Source organism: Rhinopithecus bieti, unplaced genomic scaffold (assembly GCF_001698545.2).
Source record: "Rhinopithecus bieti isolate Rb0 unplaced genomic scaffold, ASM169854v2 scaffold_28066, whole genome shotgun sequence".
NCBI classification, from domain to species: Eukaryota; Metazoa; Chordata; class Mammalia; order Primates; family Cercopithecidae; genus Rhinopithecus; species Rhinopithecus bieti.
Window position 1 is genome coordinate 1272581 of NW_016813021.1, and position 23747 is coordinate 1296327.

The window sequence follows — 23747 nt, forward strand, 5'->3', positions numbered from 1 at the left end:
CATTTTGAGCAAGCCGCAGTCCTGCGGAGGGCTGGTTGTGAAGCTGACAGCATTGTCTGAGGACAGCAAGGACCCTTGGATGGATCAAGCCTCAGCGCCCCTCTACAAGAGCTTTAAGCTTTAAGTGAGAGCTCCCCACGGCCGAGAGCTTCCTTCTGAATTCCTGTTGCTAGGAATTCCAAAGTCACATTGAGGTCCTAACCCCTAGTAGCTCAGAATGTGACCTTAGTTGGAGGCAGGGTCTTCACAGAGGTAATCAAGTTAAAACAAGATGGGCGAATCCTGATCCAATAGAACTGGTTTCCTTATAAAAAGGGGAAATCTGACAGGGTGCGGGGGCTCACGCCTGTAATCCCAGCACTTTGGGAGGCCAAGGCAGGTGGAGACCATGTCTCTACCAAAAAAAAAAAAAAAGCCAGTAGTCCCAGTTACTGTTGAGAGGCTGAAGCAGGAGAATCGCTTGAATCTGGAGGGTCGAGGTGGCAGTGAACTATGATTGCACCACTGCACTCCAGCCTCAATGACAAAGCAAGACTATGTCTCAAAAATAAATAAATAAATAAATGGCAAATCTGGGCAGGGGTGAATACAGGGGGAAGAGCATGTGAAGATGAAGATGCCATACAAAGAGAGGCCCAGAACAGATCCTCACAACCCTCAGAAGGAACCAACGCTGCCAGCACCTTGATCTTGTTGATCTTGGAATTCAAGCTCAATTCTGGTGGTTTTTAAAAAATTTTATTTATTTATTTATTTATTTATTTATTTATTTATTTATTGAGTTGGAGTCTTGCTCTGTTGCCCAGCCTGGAGTGCAGTGGAGGAGTCTCCGCTTATTGCAAGCTCCGCCTCCCGGGTTCACGCCATTCTCCTGCCTCAGCCTCCGGAGTAGCTGGGACTACAGGAGCCCGCCACCACACCCGGCTAATTTTTTTGTGTTTTCAGTAGACAGGATTTCACCGTGTTAGCCAAGATGGTCTCGATCTCCTGACCTCGTGATCCACCCACCTCGGCCTCCCAAAGCAATGGGATTACAGGTGTAAGCCACCGTGCCTGGCCTCAATTCTGGTTTTTAAGCCACCCAGTTTGTGAAACTTTGTTGTAACAGTCCTAGAAAACTGACACACCTGCTTTCTCATAAGAGATCAGCTGATGCGGCAGCCCCGGCCACTGGATCTGCAGGTTGGTTGTTCCCTTAGACAGTGTACGTGCCCGCCAGTCACAGGTCCTCTCACCCAGCCCCTTCCTCTCACGGGCTCCAGCTGCCTCGCTCCCACGGGGCTCCTGGATACCCGAGTTGCAGATGTCAGCAACTATTGTGAGTGCTCCTGTGGGACACTGTCCTCTCCCCAGCAATAGCCTTCAGTTCACACCCAGGGAGGAGATGGAGCCCCACACTATACCCGCACACAACTCCAGCTCCAACGAGGTGGGTGTTGATGCTGAAGGCTGAGACATGCAAATACCTCCAGGATCTCCTTGTCACCCTGACCACCACCACCAAAGCCCAGGCACCAGGCCCCTCTCTGCTCCAGGACCCAGGCGTTCAAGCCCCACCCGACTCTCAATGGGCCTTTGTCCGGGACTGGGAAAGGCACGGGCAGAGTCTGACATCATGAAGCCTGGGGTGGGGGTGGGACTCCCCTCCCCTCCAACTCCCCACATCCCCACAACACTTCTCTCCCTGGTCTAAGGGATTTCCCCGCCCCTCATCCCCTGGGTTCTCCCTTGAGAGTGAGGACACCCCCTCCCCACCGCTCTGGCCTGAAGGAGGAGAGGAGATGTCCCAGTGCAGCTGAACAGCTCATGGTGAAATCACTGCTGCACTTTGTCACGCCACCTCCAGCTGTCCCAAGCCCCCACCCACCTTGCAAAGTCATGACCAAGGGGTGGAATCTGCACTCAGAAGATCCTCGCCCAACTCGGTCAGCACAGCCCTCTGTGCACCAAGCACACTGCTCCAGGGGACAGAAGAGTGCACATGATAGACAGAGTGGCAGATAGGTTTCTGGTGAGCCCCTGCCTCTGAGAGCTCCTGGGTTAGTGGGAGGCAGAGGCGGGCAGACCTAGGGTGCACACGGGCCAGCCTGCCAGGGCTACAGAAGGAAAGGACAGCATTGCAATGGAGGGGCCTGGCTAATGGGGGAAGATGGGAAAGCTTCCCGGGGAAGCGGCACCCAGGCTGCTGAGCCTACAGGACGGGTGAACGGCAGCCAGTGCCAGAGCGGGGAGTGCTATGGAGTGGGGACTGCTTTCCAGGAAGAATGAGCAGCAGGTGCCCAGGCCCTGAGTCTGAAGATACCCCGGGGCTCTGGGGAACACATTCAACCACCCATGCTGTTTATTAAGCTCAACTGCCTGCCAGGAACTTGTCTATGAGCGGGGATGGATTGAGAATATCCAAGACAAAGCTTCTGGCCTGGTGGAGGTCATGTTCTCATGAAAGGAGTTGGTGAACACGGAAGGTCATTTCAGATGGCGAGAGGAGGTGACATTGACGTTGAGGGTGGAAAGGACCTGTCTCCTTCTGCTGCCCACCTAATGTTGCCACTGAGATTCCCTGAGCACAATGCCTCTGTCCCTCAGCCTGGGAATTCCAAAGAGATTAGACTGCCCCCCATCCCCAGGACCCAGAATCAGGGTGTTTAGGGATGGAGGATGGGGAGAGAGCAAGGCAGCCACCCCCAACCCCTCCAGGAAGGAGCTAGGAGAACCCAGGCGTCAGGCTGCCCAGTCCGAGCCCCGTGGTGACAAGGGCCCTTTTGTGCCCCCCTCCCCCGGGGGTAGGGAGGAGCTGGGCCCTGGAGGCAGGCGGCCCCTGGCACCCAGGGGGAGGGGAGGGGCTGGCAAGTAGGGGGCCTAGACCCTGGGAGGCAGGGGACTGTGAGCTGGGCCGGCTGAGCAGAGGTGCAGAAGCAACTGCGTCCAAGTGAGTACGATGGCAGGGAGGCCAGGGCATGGGGAGCAGGGCGCTGGGGCAGTGGCACCCAGACGTGAGCAGAGTCAGGTGCTCTCGGTGAGGAAGCGTCGCTGTGCACCACCACTGATTTAGGATGCAGGAGGGTGTGGCTTGGAGCTGCCCTGGGTATGGGCTGGGACCATCACTGGGGCAGCGATGGGGCTCTGGGAAGAAACCACAGAGAGAAAGAACAAAGGGCCTCCCTCAGCACCCCTTGTGGGTGAAGGTTTTGCAGGAGAGGTTTCCTTGGGGTTCCCAAGTGTGGGGCAGATGGGGCGGAGGAGGTCTGGGTCTGGCTGAAGAATAGAAGGATATCCAGGTGATCAGACACCTGCAGTCTGCAATCTGGGAGGTGGATAGGGCAATGGGCTGTGCGTGACCGCATTCTAGCACCTGGGCACCCAACAGGTGTGTGTGTGCGTGTGTGTGTGTGTGTGCACGTGCACACACACACACGGCTGCCCATGCACCTTCCTCTGTGAGCCTCAGTCAACTTTTATTCATTAATCCCCACTAAGGAAACTTTTTATTTTTTATTACTATGTTTTTAAGAGACGGTACTCTCACTATATTGCCCAGGCTGGTTTTAAACTTCTGGGCACAAGAGATTCTCCCAACTTGGCCTTCCAAAGTGCTGGGATTACAGGCGTGAGCCACTGTGCCCGGCCCCAACTAAGGAAACTTTCTAGATGCGTTTGTCCTCATCCCATCCTTCCCTTGACATTTTAACCCAACAGATCTGCTGTACATATGTTTATGGACTGTGACCACATACATTGTAATAACTGAGGTTGATTTGGCCCCCATCCCGAGAACTGGCTTTCCCCCGCTGTTAAGAGTACATGATTTACCTGATGGTTTCATGTCTGCCCGGGCACGTGCTCATCCTCATCTGCGTCTCTCACCTGTACCTTCCTGTCACAGGTGCAAGGGCAGCGTCGGCCAGGTGTCCACTGGCGCGTGTCTGGCTGGACCCGTGTATAGCCATCCTCAGTGTGTGTGTGCAGTTCCTTGCATCTTTGTCAGCCTGCCATGCATGCAGGGCTGTGTGTGTGTGTGTGTGTGTGTGTGCACACCGAATGCCAGGTCTATGTCTGTCCAGGTGTGTGTGGACAGCAGCAGGGGCATTGCATGCATGCCTCAGGAACTGTGTGAGTGCCAGCCCATCTCTGTGGGCACAGGAGTCCCCGTGCCTGTCTGTGTTCAGGGTCCTGTCTGGGTGTCCGCATGAGTCTCTGCTGTGTGTGCCTGCCCCTTCTGACTGGGGCTACATCTGTCACATTTCATCCCAGCAATTGGATATGTGTGTGCATGTGTCTCTGTCCGTGGGAAGAGGGTGGTTAAGGCTGGGAAAAGCAATCACTTGGAAACCCTGGCTCCAACCCCAAGGCAACCCACGGAGCAGCAGGGTGCCAGGGGCTCGCTAGCCCCCACCCTGGGCCTTCCTGGCCCCACGCAAAGCCCAGTCAGGAGTGCTTGACCCCTTTCTCACTCCCCACCCACCCTGAAAGCCCCCTGCAGGCTAAAGCATCCTCCCCCCGAGGGAACAGGACTCTTTTGTACCGGGGACCAGCTTCTGGTGAGGGTGCAGACACCAGGGACCGTCTGTGGGGTGGGAGAGGGCGGCAGGAATTCACGCGGCATGTCGGGAATGCTGATGTTGTGAAACCCAGTCATTGATGGCGCTGGGTCCCTGCCCGCCACCCCCAGGCCCCGGCCGTGGGACATCTGCTCCCTCACTCCACTCGCCACACCCATCTGCCTCACCCCCGTACCCCGATGCGGTCGTTCCCCCCTTCCCTCCCCACAGTTCTCCCACACCCCAGCTTGTGGGGAGTTGTTGCCAGAGAGTGGCTTCGAGGCTGTGTGGGAGGGTCCCAGGCACGATGGGAGGCCACATGGGCAGCCTGACAACAGGTCACAACCCATGCAGGAGATACTGAAGCTGGGGCGGGTTGGGGGCCCTGATCCTGCCCCCTTGCACCTGAGTGACTCTTGTTGCAGGTTGTCTGGCAGCTTCAGGTGGACCCAGAAGACGTTCCCAACTCAGGGAGACTCAGGTGAGGGGCAGGGTAGCAATTCTCTTCCCTTGCTTGAGCTTTGCAATGCTGGCCCTGCCTTGGCTCTCTGGTTCTTACTTTCTGGAGCTCTCCAGGGCCATCATGATGACAAAGATAATGATCAGCACATCATCACTGCACAGAGACAGGACATGCGGCTAAGACTGCAGACCGACTGTGTGGCCTTGGGCGAGTCACTTAACCTCTCTGGACCTCAGCTATAAAATGAGGATAATGCATCTTCCTCAAAGAGATCAAATGAGTTAAGACAGCAGAATAAGCAATGAGGGCTGGCGCATGGCCAATGCCATCGAAGGGTTTGTAATTATAAGTAATAGCAGCAGGTCGAGTGAGGTGGCTCACGCCTGTAATCCCTACACTTTGGGAGGCTGAGGCAGGAGAATCGCTTGAGCCAAGGAGTTCGAGGCCAGTCTGAGCAACGTGGAATATGGCAAGACTCCCATCTCCAAAAATAAATAAATAAATAACAAAATAAATAAACTACATTAAAATTAGCCAGGCATGGTGGTGTGCACCTGAGGACCCAGCTACTCTGGAGGATTGCTTAAGCCTGGGAGATTGAAGCTGCAGGGAGTGAGCCATGATTGCACCATTGTATTTCAGCCTGGGCGACAGAGCTGAGACCCCATCTCAAAAAGTAAAAAGTTAAAAAATATCAGCAGACCAGGGATGGTGATTTACACCGCTAATCCTTTGGGAAGCCAAGGCAGGAATATTGCTGGAGGCCAGGAGTTCAAGACCAGCCTGGGCAACATAGTGAGACCCCTCCCGCCCCATTTCCACAAAAAAGAAGAAAAATTAACTGGGTGTGGTGGAGCATACCAGAAGCTGAGAGAGGAGGATGACATGAGCTTAGGATTTCGAGGCTATAGCGAGCTGTGATTGTGCCACTGCATTCCAGCCTCGGCAACGCAACAAGACTCTGTCTCAGAAAAACAAGTAAATAAATGCATAAATAAATAACAATAGCAGCAGCAGCTAACATGTGAATGAGCCTCTTCCTGAAGCCCACATGGAACACCCCCTTTCACTTCCCCCAGCCTTTAACCCTCTCCTCTCCATTTCCAGCGATCACTCACTTGCTGTACAGAATGATATTCCTCACGGCACTGCCTCTCTTCTGGATTATGATTTCAGGTAATGGCCGACAGGTGCTGGGGACCCAAGGGCCTTGGCCCCTGAGCAGGTTGGAGGTGGGTCCCTGCACCCCCTGGCATGTGGTCGGGGATGGGAGCTGGAGGGGGTGATCAGGTAGGATGTGTCCCTGAACTTCAGCTCCCTGCTTGCCCGCAGCCTCCCGAGGGGGTCACTGGGGTGCCTGGATGCCCTCGTCCATCTCGGCCTTCGAAGGCACCTGCGTCTCCATCCCCTGTCGCTTTGACTTCCCGGATGAGCTGCGGCCTGCCGTGGTGCATGGTGTCTGGTACTTCAATAGCCCCTACCCCAAGAACTACCCTCCGGTGGTCTTCAAGTCGCGCACCCAAGTCGTCCACGAGAGCTTCCAGGGCCGCAGCCGCCTCCTGGGGGACCTGGGCCTGCGCAACTGCACCCTCCTGCTCAGCAACGTCAGCCCCGAGCTGGGCGGGAAGTACTATTTCCGTGGGGACCTGGGCGGCTACAACCAGTACACCTTCTCAGAGCACAGCGTCCTGGACATCATCAGTGAGTCTCCAGCGGTGGTGCAGGCACCGGTTGCGGCAGCGGGACAGGAAGGAGTGTGGCCGGAAGGCCTCCCCACACCTTCCTCAGCAGGCCTGGATGGCAGATCTGGGAGGTGCTGATTTGGCTGGGGGTGCAAACCTCAAGGCCCACGCAGACCATGCAGATGTCAGACATGAACAAAGCAGGGCCCCAGAATAGTCTTGCTGCCCTCAGAGGGAAACAGGTGCTCCTACTCTTTTGGAAACACCTGGAGAAAGGCAGTGGAGCCAGTGGGTAGGGGCAAGGCTGCTGGATCCCCACTTCCGCGTGGTGACCTTGGGCAAGTGATTTAACTTCCTTGGGCCTTGGTTTTCTCTTCTGTAAAATGGGGATAAGAATAGCACTTAAGGCAATGAGTGAAATGCCGTCAGGTGCCCAGAGCAGCACCTGGCACCCATATGGCCTCCAGCTCTGGCCAACAGAAAGCAGGGCCATGGCTGTCAGGCGTTCTGAGTTTTCAAGATAAACCAGAATTTTGGATTCTTTGGTGTAATCTCCAAATTCTTGAATTTTGGCTGCTGATTGAGATTTTTTTTTTTTAATCTGTTAAGCCAAATAGAATACAGCTATGGCAGGACACGGTAATCAGATTTCAGGGGATCCCCTTACCTCATTTCTGAGCGGCGCTGCTGCTTGGAGCCCTCAGTGCTGAGTCCCTGTGAGAGAGCCGGGTTCACCCTGGTGCAGAAAGAGACTGCGGAGGTGCAGTACACACACACACACCACTCTACAGAAATCACACACTACACACTGCACACTACCTACACACTACCCACACACCACACACACACCACACACTATACATACATCACACACTACAAAAACCACACATCACACACTGCTCATGCTCCCTACACACTGCCCACACACTGCCCACACACAACACACACATACCACACTACACAAACCACACACCACACACTGCATATGCTACACACACTCTACCCACACACCACACATACACCACACCAAACACACACCACACACACAAACACCACACTACAAAAACCACACACCACACACTGCACATGCTACACACACACTACCAACACACACCACACCAAACAGACACCACATACACCACACACTACCCACAAAACCACACACCACCACACTGCACATACTAAACCACGCACCACACACACACACACAGCCCCCTCATAACTACACACCAGCATACCGCACCACACTGTTCCCACACGCCAACACACTACAACACACTCACTACATACACCACACATTGACATGCTACCACATACCACACACTATACACCCAACCTGCCCACACGCTACACCCTATACACACTGTACGCATATATGCCACTACCCCACATCACAACACAAACCACACACATCTACACACAACAACCATGCCACAACATGCCGTACACAAACCATAACACTGCCACACACACACCACACACTACCCAAACCACACCCACACCCCCGCAACTCTACCTACACACTACCACACACAAACAACACCACACACACTACACAAACCAGACACCATGTACACACCACACACACAAACCACACACTATACCCACCACACACTGCACACACACACCATACACTATGCAAACCACAACACACACTGCAGACACTACCCCTACACCAAACACACACCACACACTACACACAAATCACATGCTACACAAACCACACACACTACACCCTACCCACCCCGCACACATACATGCACTACCCACACACCACACACACCACATGCTACACATAGCACACACACCACACATGATACAAACCACACACCACATACACACCACATACTACACTCACACCACACACACCACACACCACACACACATACCACGTACTACACAAACCACATACCACACACGACCCAAATTGCACAACACCCCCACACACTGCACACATACATGTACTACCCCCACATCACACACACACCACACATGACACAGACCACACAACACATACACCACGCACTAAACTCACACCACACAAACCACACATCACACACACAACACACTGCACACATACCATACACACAAATCACACACTGCACATGCTACCCACACACCACACACTACACACATGCATCACAAACACACCACACACTACACAAACCACACACATCACACTACACACATGCACCACACACCCACACCACACACACACACACACCCCTGCACACACACACTCACGTGCCAGGCAGAGGGTAAACCAAGCAGGCATGGGAGAGGAGAGCCACTTGGGAAGTGATGAGGTGTGGGGAGCCCACACTGACGCCAGAGCTACGGGGTTTGTAACCAGTGTTATCCGGTGCAGCTGCAGCCTCAGTTTCTCCATCTGCAAAATGAGCAAAATTACAGTACTCGCCTCCTCTTCGTGGGAGGGACTGGCAAGTTAAACACTGTCAAGTGCTCTGGCCACGACACTGTGATTTTCATTACGATGGCGCTTTGATGGCTCCGTGGAGGGCTCTGGGATGACCAAGAAGAGGAAGGGTGAAGGGAACTCTGAATCCGGAGGCAGGGAGCGGAGGCGGTACCACTGAGGCATACCATTGCCAGCAATGGAGGCAGACAAGGAGGAGGGTGGGTGGGGTGGGACTGGGACCGTAGCCCAGTGCTGCTTCCTCAGCCCTCCCTTTCCCCGCCTCGTATAGACACCCCCAACATCGTGGTGCCCCCAGAGGTGGTGGCAGGCACGGAAGTGGAGGTCAGCTGCATGGTGCCGGACAACTGCCCAGAGCTGCGCCCTGAGCTGAGCTGGCTGGGCCACGAGGGGCTGGGGGAGCCCGCTGTGCTGGGCCGGCTGCGAGAGGACGAGGGCACCTGGGTGCAGGTGTCGCTGCTGCACTTCGTGCCCACGAGGGAGGCCAACGGCCACCGGCTGGGCTGCCAGGCCTCCTTCCCCAACACCACCCTGCAGTTCGAAGGCTACGCCAGCCTGGACGTCAAGTGTGAGCCTGGGTGCGGGCAGGGCGGGGTGGGGCGGGGCCCGGGGAAGGGGTAGACCTGGGGATGGGGCCGGAGGCGGGGCCGGGCAGTAATGGAGGCGGGGCCAGGGCCAGGGCCAGGCAGGGATTGGGGGGTGGGGTGGGGACGGAACCAGGCAGTCCCGGGGTGGGGCCAAGGCCGAGGGCGGGGCCGGGCAGTTTTGGAAGCTGGGCCGGGCTGGCGGGGAGAGGGCACCCGGCCGGGTCCCCAGCACCTGCTCACTAACCTCGCTGTGTCGCGGGCCTCAGACCCCCCGGTGATTGTGGAGATGAACTCCTCGGTGGAAGCCATCGAGGGCTCCCACGTGAGCCTGCTCTGTGGGGCTGACAGCAACCCGCCGCCGCTGCTGACCTGGATGCGGGACGGGACGGTGCTCCGGGAGGCCGTGGCCGAGAGCCTGCTCCTGGAGCTGGAGGAGGTGACCCCCGCCGAGGACGGCGTCTACGCCTGCCTGGCCGAGAATGCCTACGGCCAGGACAACCGCACCGTGGGGCTCAGTGTCATGTGTGAGTGGCTTGCCCTGTGTGTCCACACGCCCACCTGCAGCCGAGAGATAAAGGGAAGAGGCCTCATCCAGGGCGAGCAGGGGCTGGACCCCGCAGGGGACCGGCCATAAACACAGTCGAGGTCAAGGTGGACAGGAGGGTTGCAGGTCAATCTGTACCTTCATTCTTTGCACAAGAATCTGGGGAACACCTGCTCTGCCTCACCCTCCTTCCCAGGATAAGACCCAGGCCTGCCTCCTAGTGAAGCCTGTTAGCTGCAGCTTCCTGAGGGCAGCTCCTGGCTGTTCTGGGACTTGGTGTGGGCCTGGCTCCAGAAAATTTTACTTTATAAAATTTTTTTGGAGACAAGGTCTTGCTCTGTTGCCCAGACTGGAATGCAGTGATGCCGTCATAGCACCCCTTGTCCTCAAACTCCTGGGCTCAAGCAAGCCTCCCACCCCAGCCTCCCAAGCAGCTGGGCCTACAGGTGTGCACCACCAGACGCCAGGCTAATTTTTAAATTGTTTTGTGAAGTTGGGATCTTGCTACGTTGCCCAGGCTGGTCTCAAACTCCTGGGCTCAAGCGAGCCTCCCACCTCAGCCTGCTGCACTGCTGGGCCTACAGGCAGGAGCCACCACACCCAGCCAATTTTTCTATTTTTTTGTAGAGACAGAGAATGGATATGTTCCCTGGCCTGGTCTTAAACTTCTGGGCTCAAGTGATCCTCCCACCTCAGCCTCTGAAAGTGCTGGGATTACAAGCGTAAGCCACTGCGCCTGGCCAGGAATCCGTATTTTTAAATGATTTCCATTGTAGTTCTAATGAGAGGATTGAGGGGACTTCAGGCCTCAGCCAGCCCCTTGTATGCAAATTTATATTATTGGGCCTGCAAGAAGGGAGCCGGTCAGAAGAGGATTCTTAGCTGAGAACCAAGGAGAGACCATTCATTCTTTCATTCATTAATTCACAAATGTGTATTGAGGCAAAGTGCCCAGCACTGGGGATATTAACAATGACAGCCCCAGCCAACATTTGCTCCATAGCTCCTGCAAGCCTTTTTTTTTTTTTTTTTTTTTGAGACAGAGTCTCGCTCTGTCACCAGGCTGAAGTGCAGTGGCGTAATCTTGGCTCACTGCAACCTCTCACTTCCTGGTTCAAGCAATTCTCCTGCCTCAGCTTCCCAAGTAGCCAGGATTACAGGCGCACACCACCACGCCTCGCTAATTTTTGTATTTTTAGTAGAGACAGGGTTTCACCATGTTGGCCAGGATAATCTCAAACTCCTGACCTCGTGATCTGCCTGCCTTGGCCTCCCAAAGTGCTGGGATTACAGGCATGAGCCAGCGAGCTCGGCCTAATTTTTGTATTTTTAGTAGAGATGGGATTTCACCATGTTGGTCAGGCTGGTCTCGATCTCCTGACCTCAGGTGACCCGCCCACCTCAGCTTCCCAAAGTGCTGGAATTACAGGTATGAACCTCCATGCCTGGCCTCCTGTGTGCTTTTGACATGCCCTTTTCTCCCCAGTATTCCCATGGCTGGCTCTGCCCACCTCCTAGCCTCGCTGAAGCCTTCCCCCATCATCCTATCCCAAACTGTAACTACCCTGATTTTCCATACGCTCAGCCCCTTTATTTTTCTCTACACACTTCTTCCCATCTTACAAAGTATATATTTTATTTAATTACATCTGCTCTTTCCTCATGGGCCTTGTTCAAGCTAGAGCAATGCCTGTCACTCAGCAGGTTCTCAGTGAATGTTGGATGATCGCCCCTATGAAGGTGGAACTATTATAAAGCCCATTTTCCAGATGAGAAAAGTGAAGCCCAGAGAGGTTAAGACGTGGGCCCACACACAACTGGGCAGGGGTAGAGTCGGGATCTGAAGACAAGCACTCTGGCTACAGAGCTGCTGTTCTAGGAAACGAGATAGCCCGGACTGGGGTCACCTCAGCCTTCCTGAACTGGTGTGCTAGGTTTGGGGTGGGATCTGGGGTCCTATCTGGGGGTGGCTGGCAGAAACACCTACTGGGTTCTGACCATCAGTCCCATCCCACTCCACAGATGCACCCTGGAAGCCGACGGTGAACGCGACAGTGGTGGCCGTAGAGGGGGAGACGGTCTCTATCTTGTGCTCTACACAGAGCAACCCGGACCCTATTCTCACCATCTTCAAGGAGAAGCAGATCCTGGCCACAGTCATCTACGAGAGCGAGCTGCAGCTGGAGCTGCCGGCCGTGTCGCCCGAGGATGATGGAGAGTACTGGTGCGTGGCTGAGAACCAGTATGGCCAGAGGGCCACTGCCTTCAACCTGTCTGTGGAGTGTGAGTACCTTCCGCTCCCCTTCAACCTGTCTGTGGAGTGTGAGTACCTTCCGCTCCCCTTCAACCTGTCTGTGGAGTGTGAGTAACTTCCGCTCCCCTATGCCAGGGACGAATGGTTCCGTGGGGGACACCAGGGTTACTGTGGGTGCCCACGCATCCCAATCAGTGTTGGCTTTGCCTGTCCTCTGAGAGACAAGGAAGGGAGGGCAGGGAAGCTGAATTCACAGCAGGAATGTAAAATCCCATCTGAGAATACTATGTTCCCACATCCAGGGGTGGGCTTTTTTTTTTCTTTTGTTTTGAGACAGAGTCTTGCTCTGTCACCCAGGCTGGAGTGCAGTGGCGCAATCTCCGCTCACTGCAATCTCTACCTCCTGGGTTCAAGCAATTTTCCTGCCCCAGCCTCCTGAGAAGCTGGAATTACAGGCACCAGCCACCACACTTGGCTAACTTTTGTGTTTTTAGTAGAGACAGGATTTTGCCATGTTGGCCTGCCTTGTCTCGAACCCCTGACCTCAGATGATCCAGATGATCTGCCCGCCTCAGTCTCCCAAAGTTCTAGGATTACAAGCGTGAGCCACCGCGTCCAGCCTGGGGTGGACTCTTGACCAGTGAAATTTCTGGATCCTGTGGCTACTGCCCCTCTGCATTAACCAAAACAATGACCACGATCTCTAACCTGTGTAGAGTGTCGCTATGTACCAGGCACTGTTGGAAGCGCTGTACAGCAACCCACTCATTTCATCCTCATGACATCTTCAGGAGTGAGGTTCTATTACTGTTCCCCTGTTTATGGAGAAGGAAACTGAGACCCAGAGAGGTTATGCCACTTGCCTAAGTCCCCACAGCCAGGAAATGGCAGAATTTGAGGTTTGAATCCAGGCAGTCTGGTTCTATTCTTCTTTCCTGCCCAAAGCTGACCTCATCCTATGTTATGACAGCAGAATACATTGATGGGGTAGTTGTTATACACAAAAGGCTGTGCGGCTCTGTGAAAGGTGGAGGATAGGGCTGAGAAGACAACACGTTTATGAACAGGTAGAGAATAGCTGGAGAGATGACACAGATGCACATAAAAAGCTGCTGTCTTGGAAATGAAACTCACCATTGCACGGCTGGCCAGCGCCTCTCATCTCCTCACTATGGACTGTGCCACCATCTCCCACCACCCCTACCGCCACAGCCATCACTCCAGGTTGTAGCAGCCAAGTCACAGTTTTGACTCCCCTTCTTTAAGCAGCTCCCTCTGGAATGTTGCCTTCCTGTTTCCACTTCCCCTGCTTCCCCCCAAGTTCCTGTTGGCTTCTAGCACTCCTCTCCAAACTTCACCTCTCTGGTCTTCACGATGCCCATAATGGCGCCTACCACACACATTTGTCAGAAGGTTTGATGATATTCAACATGCAAAAAATTCAATGCAGTGTCTGCTACACAGTACATGCTCTGTGTTGTGTACATGGCGACAATCAGTACATGGCAGATATAGGTTAGTCCTGTGGGGCCACCTCTCGTGGCAAAGCCGTCCCTTCCCTGTTGACCTATAATCTTCGGGCACTTTCCCTCCTGGTTCTGTTCCCTAGCAGGGTTGATGTGATCCTGGTGCAGGGCTGCATGGTCCCCTGCTCCCTCTATCTGTGCGTGCCATCCTGGGCCAGCTTCCCCCTCTGGTTGTCCCCTGTCCCCTGTTACACCCCACACCAGTGATTCTTAAGTTTAAGAGTCAGAGAGAGGAGCTGATGGGAGCACTTGAGCAAGCATGCAGCACCACCTCACATACATTTTCCGGTGAGGCGCACATCTCTCCTTTATAGTAAGAGCAGCGGGCAGCAAGCGTGCGTTAGGGGTCTGCCCTGGGCCAGACATTGAATCCCCTACAGCTGTTTTCTGGCTCAGTTCTTTTTTCTTTTTTGTTCTTTTTTTTGAGACTGAGTCTCACTGTGTCGCCCAGGCTGGAGTGCAGGGGCACGATCTTGGCTCACTGCAACCTCTGCCTCCCAGGCTCAAGCGATTCTCCTGCCTCAGCCTCCCAACTAGCTGGGATTACAGGTGTGCACCACCACGCCTGGCTAATTTTTGTATTTTTAGTAGAGATGGGGTTTCTCCATGTTGCCCGGACTGTTCTCCAACTCCTAGCCTCAAGTGATCCACCTGCCTCGGCCTCCCAAAGTGCTGGGATTACAGGCGTGAGCTACCACGCCCGGCCTATCTGGCTCAGTTTCAATCCTAGGGTCACCCTGTGAAACAGGGGTGTGTTATCATTCTCCCCTTTACCAAGGAGAAAACTCAGGGGCGGAATTCCCTGAGGCCAGGCACCTATAAAATTGGTCCGAGCCCGATACTTCCAGACTCCTGTCTGCCCCAGCTGTTAAACCTCTGGCTGCCTCACCTCCCTCACAGCTCTTAGCACTCCAGGACTCAATCTGGCTTCTCTTGAAAACGAACACACAGGCAGATATGGAGTGTGCAGGCCTCACCCTGCTGGAGTTGAGGGGAGCAGTGGCCCTGTCCCCTGCCCCACCTGCCAGCTCCCCACTCTTCACCCAGTGCTGTGTCAAAGTGCTTGCCCTTGGAGAGTGTGACCCTCAGGCTCCCTCCTCTGCACACAGTCAATGTTCCCTGGCACCAGGGCTCCAATGTTCACTGACAATGGTGGTGACCCTTGAGCAGGGCCTTCTGCCAACCTCAGAGCCCTGAATGGCACGGGGCATGTAGGAAGCGTGCAAACTTGCCGAGTGCCTGAGATGTCTAGGGAACTAGCTTGAGTACGTTGCACGTATTGACCTATTTTGTTCTTACAACCATGTGACTGGGAGGAGGATACCATTCTTCACCTCAGTTTAATACAAGGAAACAGAAGTTTGACTGGCATCCAGTCCCAATAGGGCTGAACAGACCTGGGCCAGAATCCCAGCTCTGTCCCCATCCTCCTGCATGAGCTCAGGCAAGTGACTTCAGTTTTGCAACCCTTAGCAAGGGTTCATAACAGTATCTTACCACAAAGATGGCTGTGAGAACTATGAGAATTAGGCTGGGCACGGTGGCCCACGCCTGTAATCCCAGCACTTTGGGAGGCTGAGACAGTTGGATCACTTGAGGCCAGGAGTTTGAGACCAGCCTGGCCAACTTGACAAAACCCCATCTCTACTAAAAATACAAAAATTAGCCAGGCGTGATGGCACAAACCTGTAGTCCCAGCTACTCAGGAGGCTGAGGCAGGAGAATCGTTTGAGCCTGGGGGGGTGGAGGTTGCAGTGAGTTAAGATGGAGCCAGTGTACTCCAGCCTGGATGACAGAGCAAGACTCTGTCCCACCCCTCCACTGCCCCCGAAAAAAAGAAGAACTAAGAGAACAATACTGAGTGTTCATAGTGCTACGTACTCTGTGGATATTGGATGCCATCATCTTTCTCGCTGATTTTTCCTTTGGACTCCAGGTTAAATATTTGTGTGTGTTCTGCTGCTGAGGTTTTGCTCATGGGACCCCTCGGCTGGAATGGTTCTGTCTATCTACCCACGAGTACTTGGGTGGGATGTTCAGTGTTTTTATTTTATTTTTTAAACGTATTTATTATTACTATTATTTTTTAGAGACAGGGTCTTGCCCTGTTGCCCAGGCTGGAATGCAGTGATCACTGCTCACTGCAGCCTCAACCTCCTGGGCTCAACTGTTTCTCACACTTCAGCCTCCTGAGTAGCTGGGACTACAGGCACGCATCACTATGCCCAGTTAATGTTTTAATTTTTTGTAGAGATGGGGTCTTGTTCTGTTGCCCAGGCTGGTCTCAAATTCCTGGGCTCAAGTGATGCTCCTGCCTTGGCCTCCCAGAGTGCTGGAGTGACAGGTATGAGCCACCACGCCCGGATGGGATGTTAAGTGTTTACAACACACTTGTGCGCCTGTCTTTGCAGTCTCATAGCCCCTTGTGAGTTACTGACTGTAACCCCCTGGTTTTGCATAGATGAGAACTCCATCCCGTAGGTCCAGGAGGCTGAGTGGCCTCATCCAGCCAGTAGATGGCAGAGCTGGGATTCAAGCCAAATCCATCCCATTGCAAACTCCTCATTCTTTGTACCTTTGTCTTTGAGGTTTGTCTAGAGTCCCATAACAGTTTCCGCAGCTTCACAGGTTGCCTGCAAAGGTACTAAGCACGTGCACCAGCAGGGTATCGGCGTTCCGCTAACATCCAGGTTAGACACTTTGTCACCAGAGCACCAGTGATGCTGTCTTGAGTGGAAGTGCTTTGAAAAAGTTTTAGGTCTGTCCGTTCAGGTTCGCTGTTATTAATGTACTCTATGGTGTGTTAGCTGGTTAACGCTATAGCAAGCATATTGCATCTCTGCCCGAAGAGGACTTTTTATTTAGTAGACTTAGAGACGTATGCACAGAGGTTCCCATCCCTGCCGTGAATCCGTGTGCCCGTGTGACTCTCACCACCGTTACCGGCACATTCTTTTTGCTGGAAATTGAAAATAGGTGGGGTAGGTGAGCCAAGGGTCTCTTGCCTATGTGTAAGTGGGTTTTGGTAAGAACTCACTGAGAACCCGTGCTCCATCTAGAGCAAGCCAAGGAGGGTGCTAGACTCTCCGGCTGAGAAAGAGAACATAGTTTAAAAAGCAGCATTGGTGCTGGAATACAGTTTCGTATTTTGGTACAAAAATTAGCCGGGCATCACCATGCCCGTGCAGTCCCAGCTACTCAAGAGGCTGAGGCAGGACAATCACTTGAACCTGGAAGACAGGGGTTGCCATGAGCCGAGATCGCGCTGCTGCACTCCAGCCTGGGCGACAGAGAGAGACTCCATCTCAAAAAATCATAGTAATAATAATAATAATAATAATTTCCTATTTTGGAAAATGAAAAAAAAGGCTGCCAGTACTATTTTTGTAATCCAGTGGCAGCAAAGCAAAGCTCAACCAAGTGACTTTGGGTGGAGGGTGGTGTTTGGTGCTAGTGGCAGAAGGGAATCCCATGGGTGAGGGACGGCCAGGGTTCAAGGGGGCTTTAGGGGAGGAAGTGGGGGGCATCTGCAGCGGGGACTGAAAGGAAGGAGCAGAGGCTGGAAGCCAGAAAGGCGGGGATAGTCTGACCCTGTGTGAGCCCCAAGGGTCTGGGGAGGCCGGGGGCTGGGAGAGTTCCATAGTTCCTCCCTTCTACGTGTGAGGCCCAGAGTGGAGATGGAGCAAGCCCCTGTCTTGATGCAAACAGGGGGCCCTTTATATCAGTGTGTGATGCAGGGAGGGTGAGTGCTGGGGAGGAGAACTGAGTTAGGCAGGGAGTGAATGACGCATGGAGCGAGGTACGGCTTCCCTGGGTGGTCAGAGAAGGAGATGCTGCGTGGGTAGAGGCCGACGTGGAGCGAGGGAGGGCGTTCCACAGGCAATTGATGGAAGTGTTCCAGGTTGAGGGAGAAACACACAGATCCTGGAGTGGCAGAAAGCTCCACAATTTTGAGACACAGCAAGGAACCAGTGTGGCTGGAAAGGACTAAGCCAGGGGGAGAGAAGGAGAGAGCATGTGGTCAGGCAGGGCCTGAGGGGCCTTGTAGATAAAAGACTTTGTATTTTGGGCTGGGCACAGTGGCTTGCACCTTATAATCCCAGCACTTTGGGAGGCCAAGGCAGGAAGACTGCTTGAGCTCAGGAGTTCAAGACCAGCATGGGGAACATAGCAAGACCCTGTCTCTACAAAAACAAACAAAAACCCTCCAGTAACTGTCATGAGTAAGATGGATTTACTGTCCTCTGCAGTTCTGAACATAAAGCTTTAAAATCAAAAGGCTTTTTGCAATTTTGGCAACACCCTGATTTGACAGCAAAATCTGGCTAAAGAACACAAGGCTGTTTGTAATCTGTACTGATTTCATTTAGGGTGAATATTCGTACTTTTTTGCTGTATATATTACATTGAACTATGTGAAATTTTTCTGCATGTCAAAAATGGTCAAATGTGGCTGGGTGCGGTGGCTCATGCCCGTAATCCCAGCACTTTGGGAGGATGAGACGGGAGGATCACTAGAGGCCAGGAGTGCAAATGAGCTATAGTACTGCCACTGCACTTCAGCCTGGGCGACAGGGCCAGACCCTGTCTCAAAACGATAAAAAATAAAGGATTTGTATTGTAGGTGAATCGCGGAGCAACAGAAGGAGGGTTTTGAGCAGAGTGCTGTGATCTGATTTATGTATTTCAAGGTGAATGAGGTTAGAGAGAGTGAAAGAGCCAGGGCCCAGGAGAAACAGCCCATCCCTGTGACATAGTGCTCCGTCCAGGCCAAACCTGAGGCTAGAGTCGCTTCAAAAGTGGCACCAGAAGAATCGTCCCAAGAGAGCACCCCAAACCATCTCGAAATGAGTCCACTTGGGATTCCAAAGAGAGAGGCACTAAACACCAGGTGATCACCAGTCCAAAGCATTTGGGAGGGGAACTGGCATGGTGCTACAGTGAGAGAAAGGGATGTTCTACCCAGACATGTCTGTGAGGGTCAGGGTATGGGTTTACATGAGGGTTTAAGGAATTTGGCCCAGGGCTGCGGCTGGTTTCTTTCATTCTTTCATTTTTGTTGTTGTTGTTTGGGGTTTTTTTGAGACAGCGTCTCATTCTGTCACCCAGGCTGGAGTGCAGTGGCAAGATCTCAGCTCACTACAACCTCTGCCACTCAGGCTCAAATGATTCTCCTGCCTCAGCCTCCCAAGTAGCTGGGACTACAGGTGTGCACCACCACACTTGGCTAATTTTGTGTTTTTAGTAGAGACAGGGTTTCACTATCTTGGCCAGGATCTCAAACTCCTGACCTCAGGTGATCCATCCACTTTTCGGCCTCACAAAGTGCTAGTATTACAGCTGTGACCCACCGTGCCCGGCCTCTTTCAGTGTTTTGAGCAACAATCTAAACACCTTTATCAGTGCCTGGGAATGTTCAAGGCCCCTGGCGTGGGTTAGTGAAGCTTGCAGTGAAAACAGGCAGCCGGGGGGGTCGTAGTGAGGTCAAGGCACTCTCAGTCAGGACAGAGAAAAAAGGAGGGGGAAATTGGAGGGCCCTACATGAAGCTACCGCCCCCACCATCCTTGGCCATGCTGGCCTTGCCTTGAGCCAAGGAGTCCCCCAGGCCGGGCCTGGTTGGTTTCTGGTCACCTTCAGTCCTGATTTTGCCTCTGCAGTCGCTCCTGTGCTCCTCCTGGAGTCCCACTGTGCGGCAGCCCGAGACACGGTGCAGTGCCTGTGCGTGGTGAAGTCCAACCCGGAGCCATCCGTGGCCTTTGAGCTGCCGTCGCGCAACGTGACCGTGAACGACAGCGAGCGGGAGTTCGTGTACTCGGAGCGCAGTGGCCTGGTGCTCACCAGCATCCTTACGCTGCGGGCGCAGGCCCAGGCCCCGCCCCGTGTCATCTGCACCGCGAGGAACCTCTATGGTGCCAAGAGCCTGGAGCTGCCCTTCCAGGGAGCCCGTGAGTGGCATGGACTTGGGGTGGGAGCCACAGGAGGGAGCGGGCTCCTCTTGGATCCAAGCTCCCAAGGCTGACCAACAGCCACAGAGCATGGGCTATGCAGATTGAGAAAAAGGTCAAATTCTCCCTTTCCGGTTGGAGAGGAGAAGCCGCTCTGAGTTTGCCCGAGTTTGCTCGGACCTTTGCGGTATGAGCCCCTCCCCAGGGCCTCTCCAGCACAAAAGGGATTGCCCTGGCGCCAGGAGCCTCCGTGCCAGTCAGTGCAAGGATGCCCCGGCTGCGTGAATACATTGACTGTCACCCCAGCACGTCTCCAAAGTTCTCAGGTGTTGTCACCACCACCCATAGCCCTAAGGGCGCCTGGGTCTTCTCTGTCCTCAGATCGACTGATGTGGGCCAAGATCGGACCTGTGGGCGCTGTGGTCGCCTTTGCCATCCTGATTGCCATCATCTGCTACATTACCCAGACACGCAGGAAGTGAGTGCCAGCCAGGGCTGATCTGGGGATGATCCAAAAAGGGGACCTGGTGGGAGATGGAGGCCTGGAGTGGGCGGGGGAAGGCAGCACCATGAGTGTAGAGAAGGCAGATTCTGCTCTGGGAATGTTCAGCTGGACAGAGGAGAGAGGGTTCCTGTTAATTCCAGCCCCTGCTGGTGAGGAGCACACCAGGGCCCGGGCTGAGTCCTTTACACACATCATTTGAGACCTGTTTACCCACATTCTATTTTGACGGCCTCCCTATCTCCAGGAACTCTCCCCTGCACACTCCAGTGTGGTGGGGAAAGCCCAGTTACTCCCTACAGCCACAGCAGCAGGTCCACTTGACGCCAGAAGCCCCAAAGATTACACACATCTGTGGCAAAAAATATATGCCTTGGCCAGGTGCATTGGCTCACACCTGTTATCCCGCACTTTAGGAGGCCAAGGCAGAAGGATTGCTTGAGGCCAGAAATCTGACACTAGCCTGGGCAACACAGCAAGACCACATCTCTAAAAAAAAATTTTTTTTTGATTAGCCAGGCATGGTGGCACACACCTGTAGTCCCAGCTACTTGGGAGGCCGAGGTGGAAGGATTGCTTGAGCTCAGGAATTGGAAGCCTGCCTGGGCAACATAGGGAGACCCCATCTACAAAAAAATGAAAAAATTAGCTAGGCATAGTGGCACGTGCCTGTGGTCCCAGCTACTCCGGAGGCTGAGGAGGGAAGATCACTTGAGCCTGGGAGGTTGAGGCTGTAGTGAGCTATGATTTCACCGTTGTACTCCAGTCTAGGTGACGAAGAGAGACCCTGTCTCTAAAAACAAACAAACAAACAAAAAGCCTCTCCAGCCCCAAACCACAGCTACCTGGCCCAACTGAACTGCAGCCGCGTTTCTTCCTTGTGGCACACACACATCAGCTGTCCTGAGAAATAAATTCACCTCTCTGCTCCACATCCTGGTGGCAAGAGGGGCAGACAGACCCAGAGCCTATGAGGGGGAACCTGGAGAATCCAGACGGGGGTCCTGAAAAACAGCAGAGTCCAGTGGCCAGGTGGCTCATCCCCAGCTGGGCAGGGGCCGCAGAGGTGGGAAGGATGGGCTATGTGGGCAGGAGAGGCTGGTTGCCACATCTTAGAGATGGGTGGGAGAACTCTGAGGTCCCCTGAGCCAAACTCCTAAAACACATAGGGGTGCAGAAAGGGAGGGCAGAGGGAGGTCTGACGAGTCCTGCCCTACAGAAAGAACGTGACAGAGAGCCCCAGCTTCTCGGCAGGGGACAACCCTCCCGTCCTGTTCAGCAGCGACTTCCGCATCTCTGGGGCACCAGAGAAGTACGAGGTAAGGACCAGAGCCCTGCAGCGCCAGGCTGGCCTGGGAACCTGGATACCAGGATCACCGAGGGCCTGGGAGGGGTCTGTGAGGCCAAGGGGCAGGGGAGTGGGGTGGCCTCTCAGAGGAGGAGAGGAAGGACATTCCAGGGCTAGGTTGGACCTGGAGGCTGGGGAGGCGGTGCCCAGGCTGAAGCTGTGTAGGGGGCATGGGACGTGGGGCCCAAGGAACCCCTCCCTCTCCCTGCCTGCGTCTGTGACTGCATTTCCTTCTCCAATAGTCCAAAGAGGTCTCTACCCTGGATTCTCACTGAGCGCCCCAGGAGGTAGGTTCCGGGGGCCTCAGTGTGACCTCCTCTGGGCCCTCCTTGGGCCCTGGGGTTGGCGTGCATGTCCGTGTGTCCCTGTCAGGTGTCAAGGTGGTCTCTGGTGAAGTTTGGGCCTGCCCAGCAGTGCTGGCCTTGTCTAGTCTGTCCTGTTGCAGCTCCCTTCTGTCTGTGGCCCCCGTCCTGTGTGTCCAAATTCCTGTGACTGGGGGGTGGGAAGCATGAGCGGAACCCACGTGTCACTTGCAGGACCTCCCAGATTGAGGGGGAACCCATGCCGGATCCAAACATGGGAGATACGTACCAAACCAGGTATTTCCAGGAATTTGGAAAGATGGGGTCCCGACTAGGTGGCTTCCCAGCACTTTGAGAAGCTGAGGCGGTTGGATCATTTGAGGTCAGGAGTTCGAGACCAGCCAGGCCAACATGGTGAAACCCCATCTCTACTAAAAATAAAAAAAGTTAGCCAGGCATGTTGGCGGGCGCCTGTAATCCCAGCTACTCGGGAGGCTGAGGCAGGAGAATCGCTTGAACCCCAGAGGTGGAGGTTACAGTGAGCCGAGATCGAGCCATTGCAATCCAGCCTGGATCTCAAAAAAAAAAAAAAAAAAAAAAAAAAGAAGAAGAAGAAAGCTTCCTGGATAAACTGAATTTGTAGGCAGATTTCAAGCTCAGCAATGATTAACACTAGCAGAAGCTCCAGAGTGGGACCCCGGTGACCGCGGGGCCTATTGGGCCTGCGGTCCTTGAGAAAGGAGGTTGACACAGGGATTTATTTGGTACGGAACTCAGGAGCTCTGAGGGTGCAAACACTCTGGCCTCTGCATGGGGAAAAGGCAGGGAGCAGGACCCTGCTAATGGGTGATTTCCCCTCCTAGAGCGAGAGGCGCCTGGGATCTGAGAGGAGGCTGCTGGGCCTTCGGGGAGAACCCCCAGAGCTGGACCTGAGCTATTCTCACTCGGACCTGGGGAAACGGCCCACCAAGGACAGCTACACGCTGACGGAGGAGCTAGCTGAGTATGCTGAAATCCGGGTCAAGTGAAGGAGCTGGGGGCAGCCCGTGTGGCTGACCCCCCCTCAGGACCCTCGCTGGCCCCCACTGGCTGCGGGCTCCCTTCCTCCCAAAAGTAGCGGGGGCTGGGGCAGGAGGGGAATGAGACAGGTGACAGTGAGGTCCTGGGGACCTGACCTCCCCCTCCTTCCCAGCTGCCCCGCCCTGCCAGCACCCCCACGCCCTCATTACGGCTCCTCTCTAACCACCTTTACCCTCATCTGTCCGGAGAGGAGCTCTGTCTGTCCATGTTATTTATTGCTACTTCCCGCCTGGTCTCCTGCCCCAACCCCTGGCCCCGGGGCCTGTACAAAAGGGACATGAAATAAATGCCCCGAAGCCAAAGCCAGTCTAGATCCTGATGCTTTCTGACCCGTCTTTGGGCAGCCTGCCATCCCACTGTCTACAGAACGATGACAGAATTTCTCCTTGCCCTCGGCTGAGCCTGGTGTGCAGGCAAGGGCCCAGGGATTTTAGCCTTGAACCCAGGGCCAGCGGCCATTACGTTGCTCCCACTCTGAGCTGGTAGCTGCGGGCTGGGTCTGGTTTGACTTCTGGGTGATTTCACATAAAAATCCTCA

The 23747-nt window shown here is 54.3% G+C and overlaps 1 protein-coding gene across 4 annotated transcripts; it reads left to right on the forward strand.

Moving 5' to 3' along the window:
• The first annotated feature begins 2769 nt into the window (after positions 1–2769).
• MAG (myelin associated glycoprotein) lies at positions 2770–23511 on the forward strand. 4 transcript variants are annotated; one of them, XM_017847540.1, is made up of 12 exons: positions 2770–2929; positions 4964–5019; positions 6109–6177; positions 6334–6702; positions 9392–9688; positions 9974–10231; positions 12274–12534; positions 19690–19977; positions 20359–20455; positions 21699–21798; positions 22070–22114; positions 22993–23511. In XM_017847540.1, exons 3-11 carry the CDS (start codon positions 6132–6134, stop codon positions 22100–22102), a joined length of 1749 nt encoding a protein of 582 aa, XP_017703029.1. In that variant the 5' UTR covers positions 2770–2929; positions 4964–5019; positions 6109–6131; the 3' UTR covers positions 22103–22114; positions 22993–23511. The 4 variants fall into 4 exon arrangements, with proteins under 4 accessions (XP_017703029.1, XP_017703030.1, XP_017703027.1 ...); XM_017847541.1 differs by lacking the exon at positions 22993–23511 and adding an exon at positions 22364–22511; XM_017847538.1 differs by lacking the exon at positions 22070–22114.
• The last annotated feature ends 236 nt before the right edge of the window (positions 23512–23747 follow it).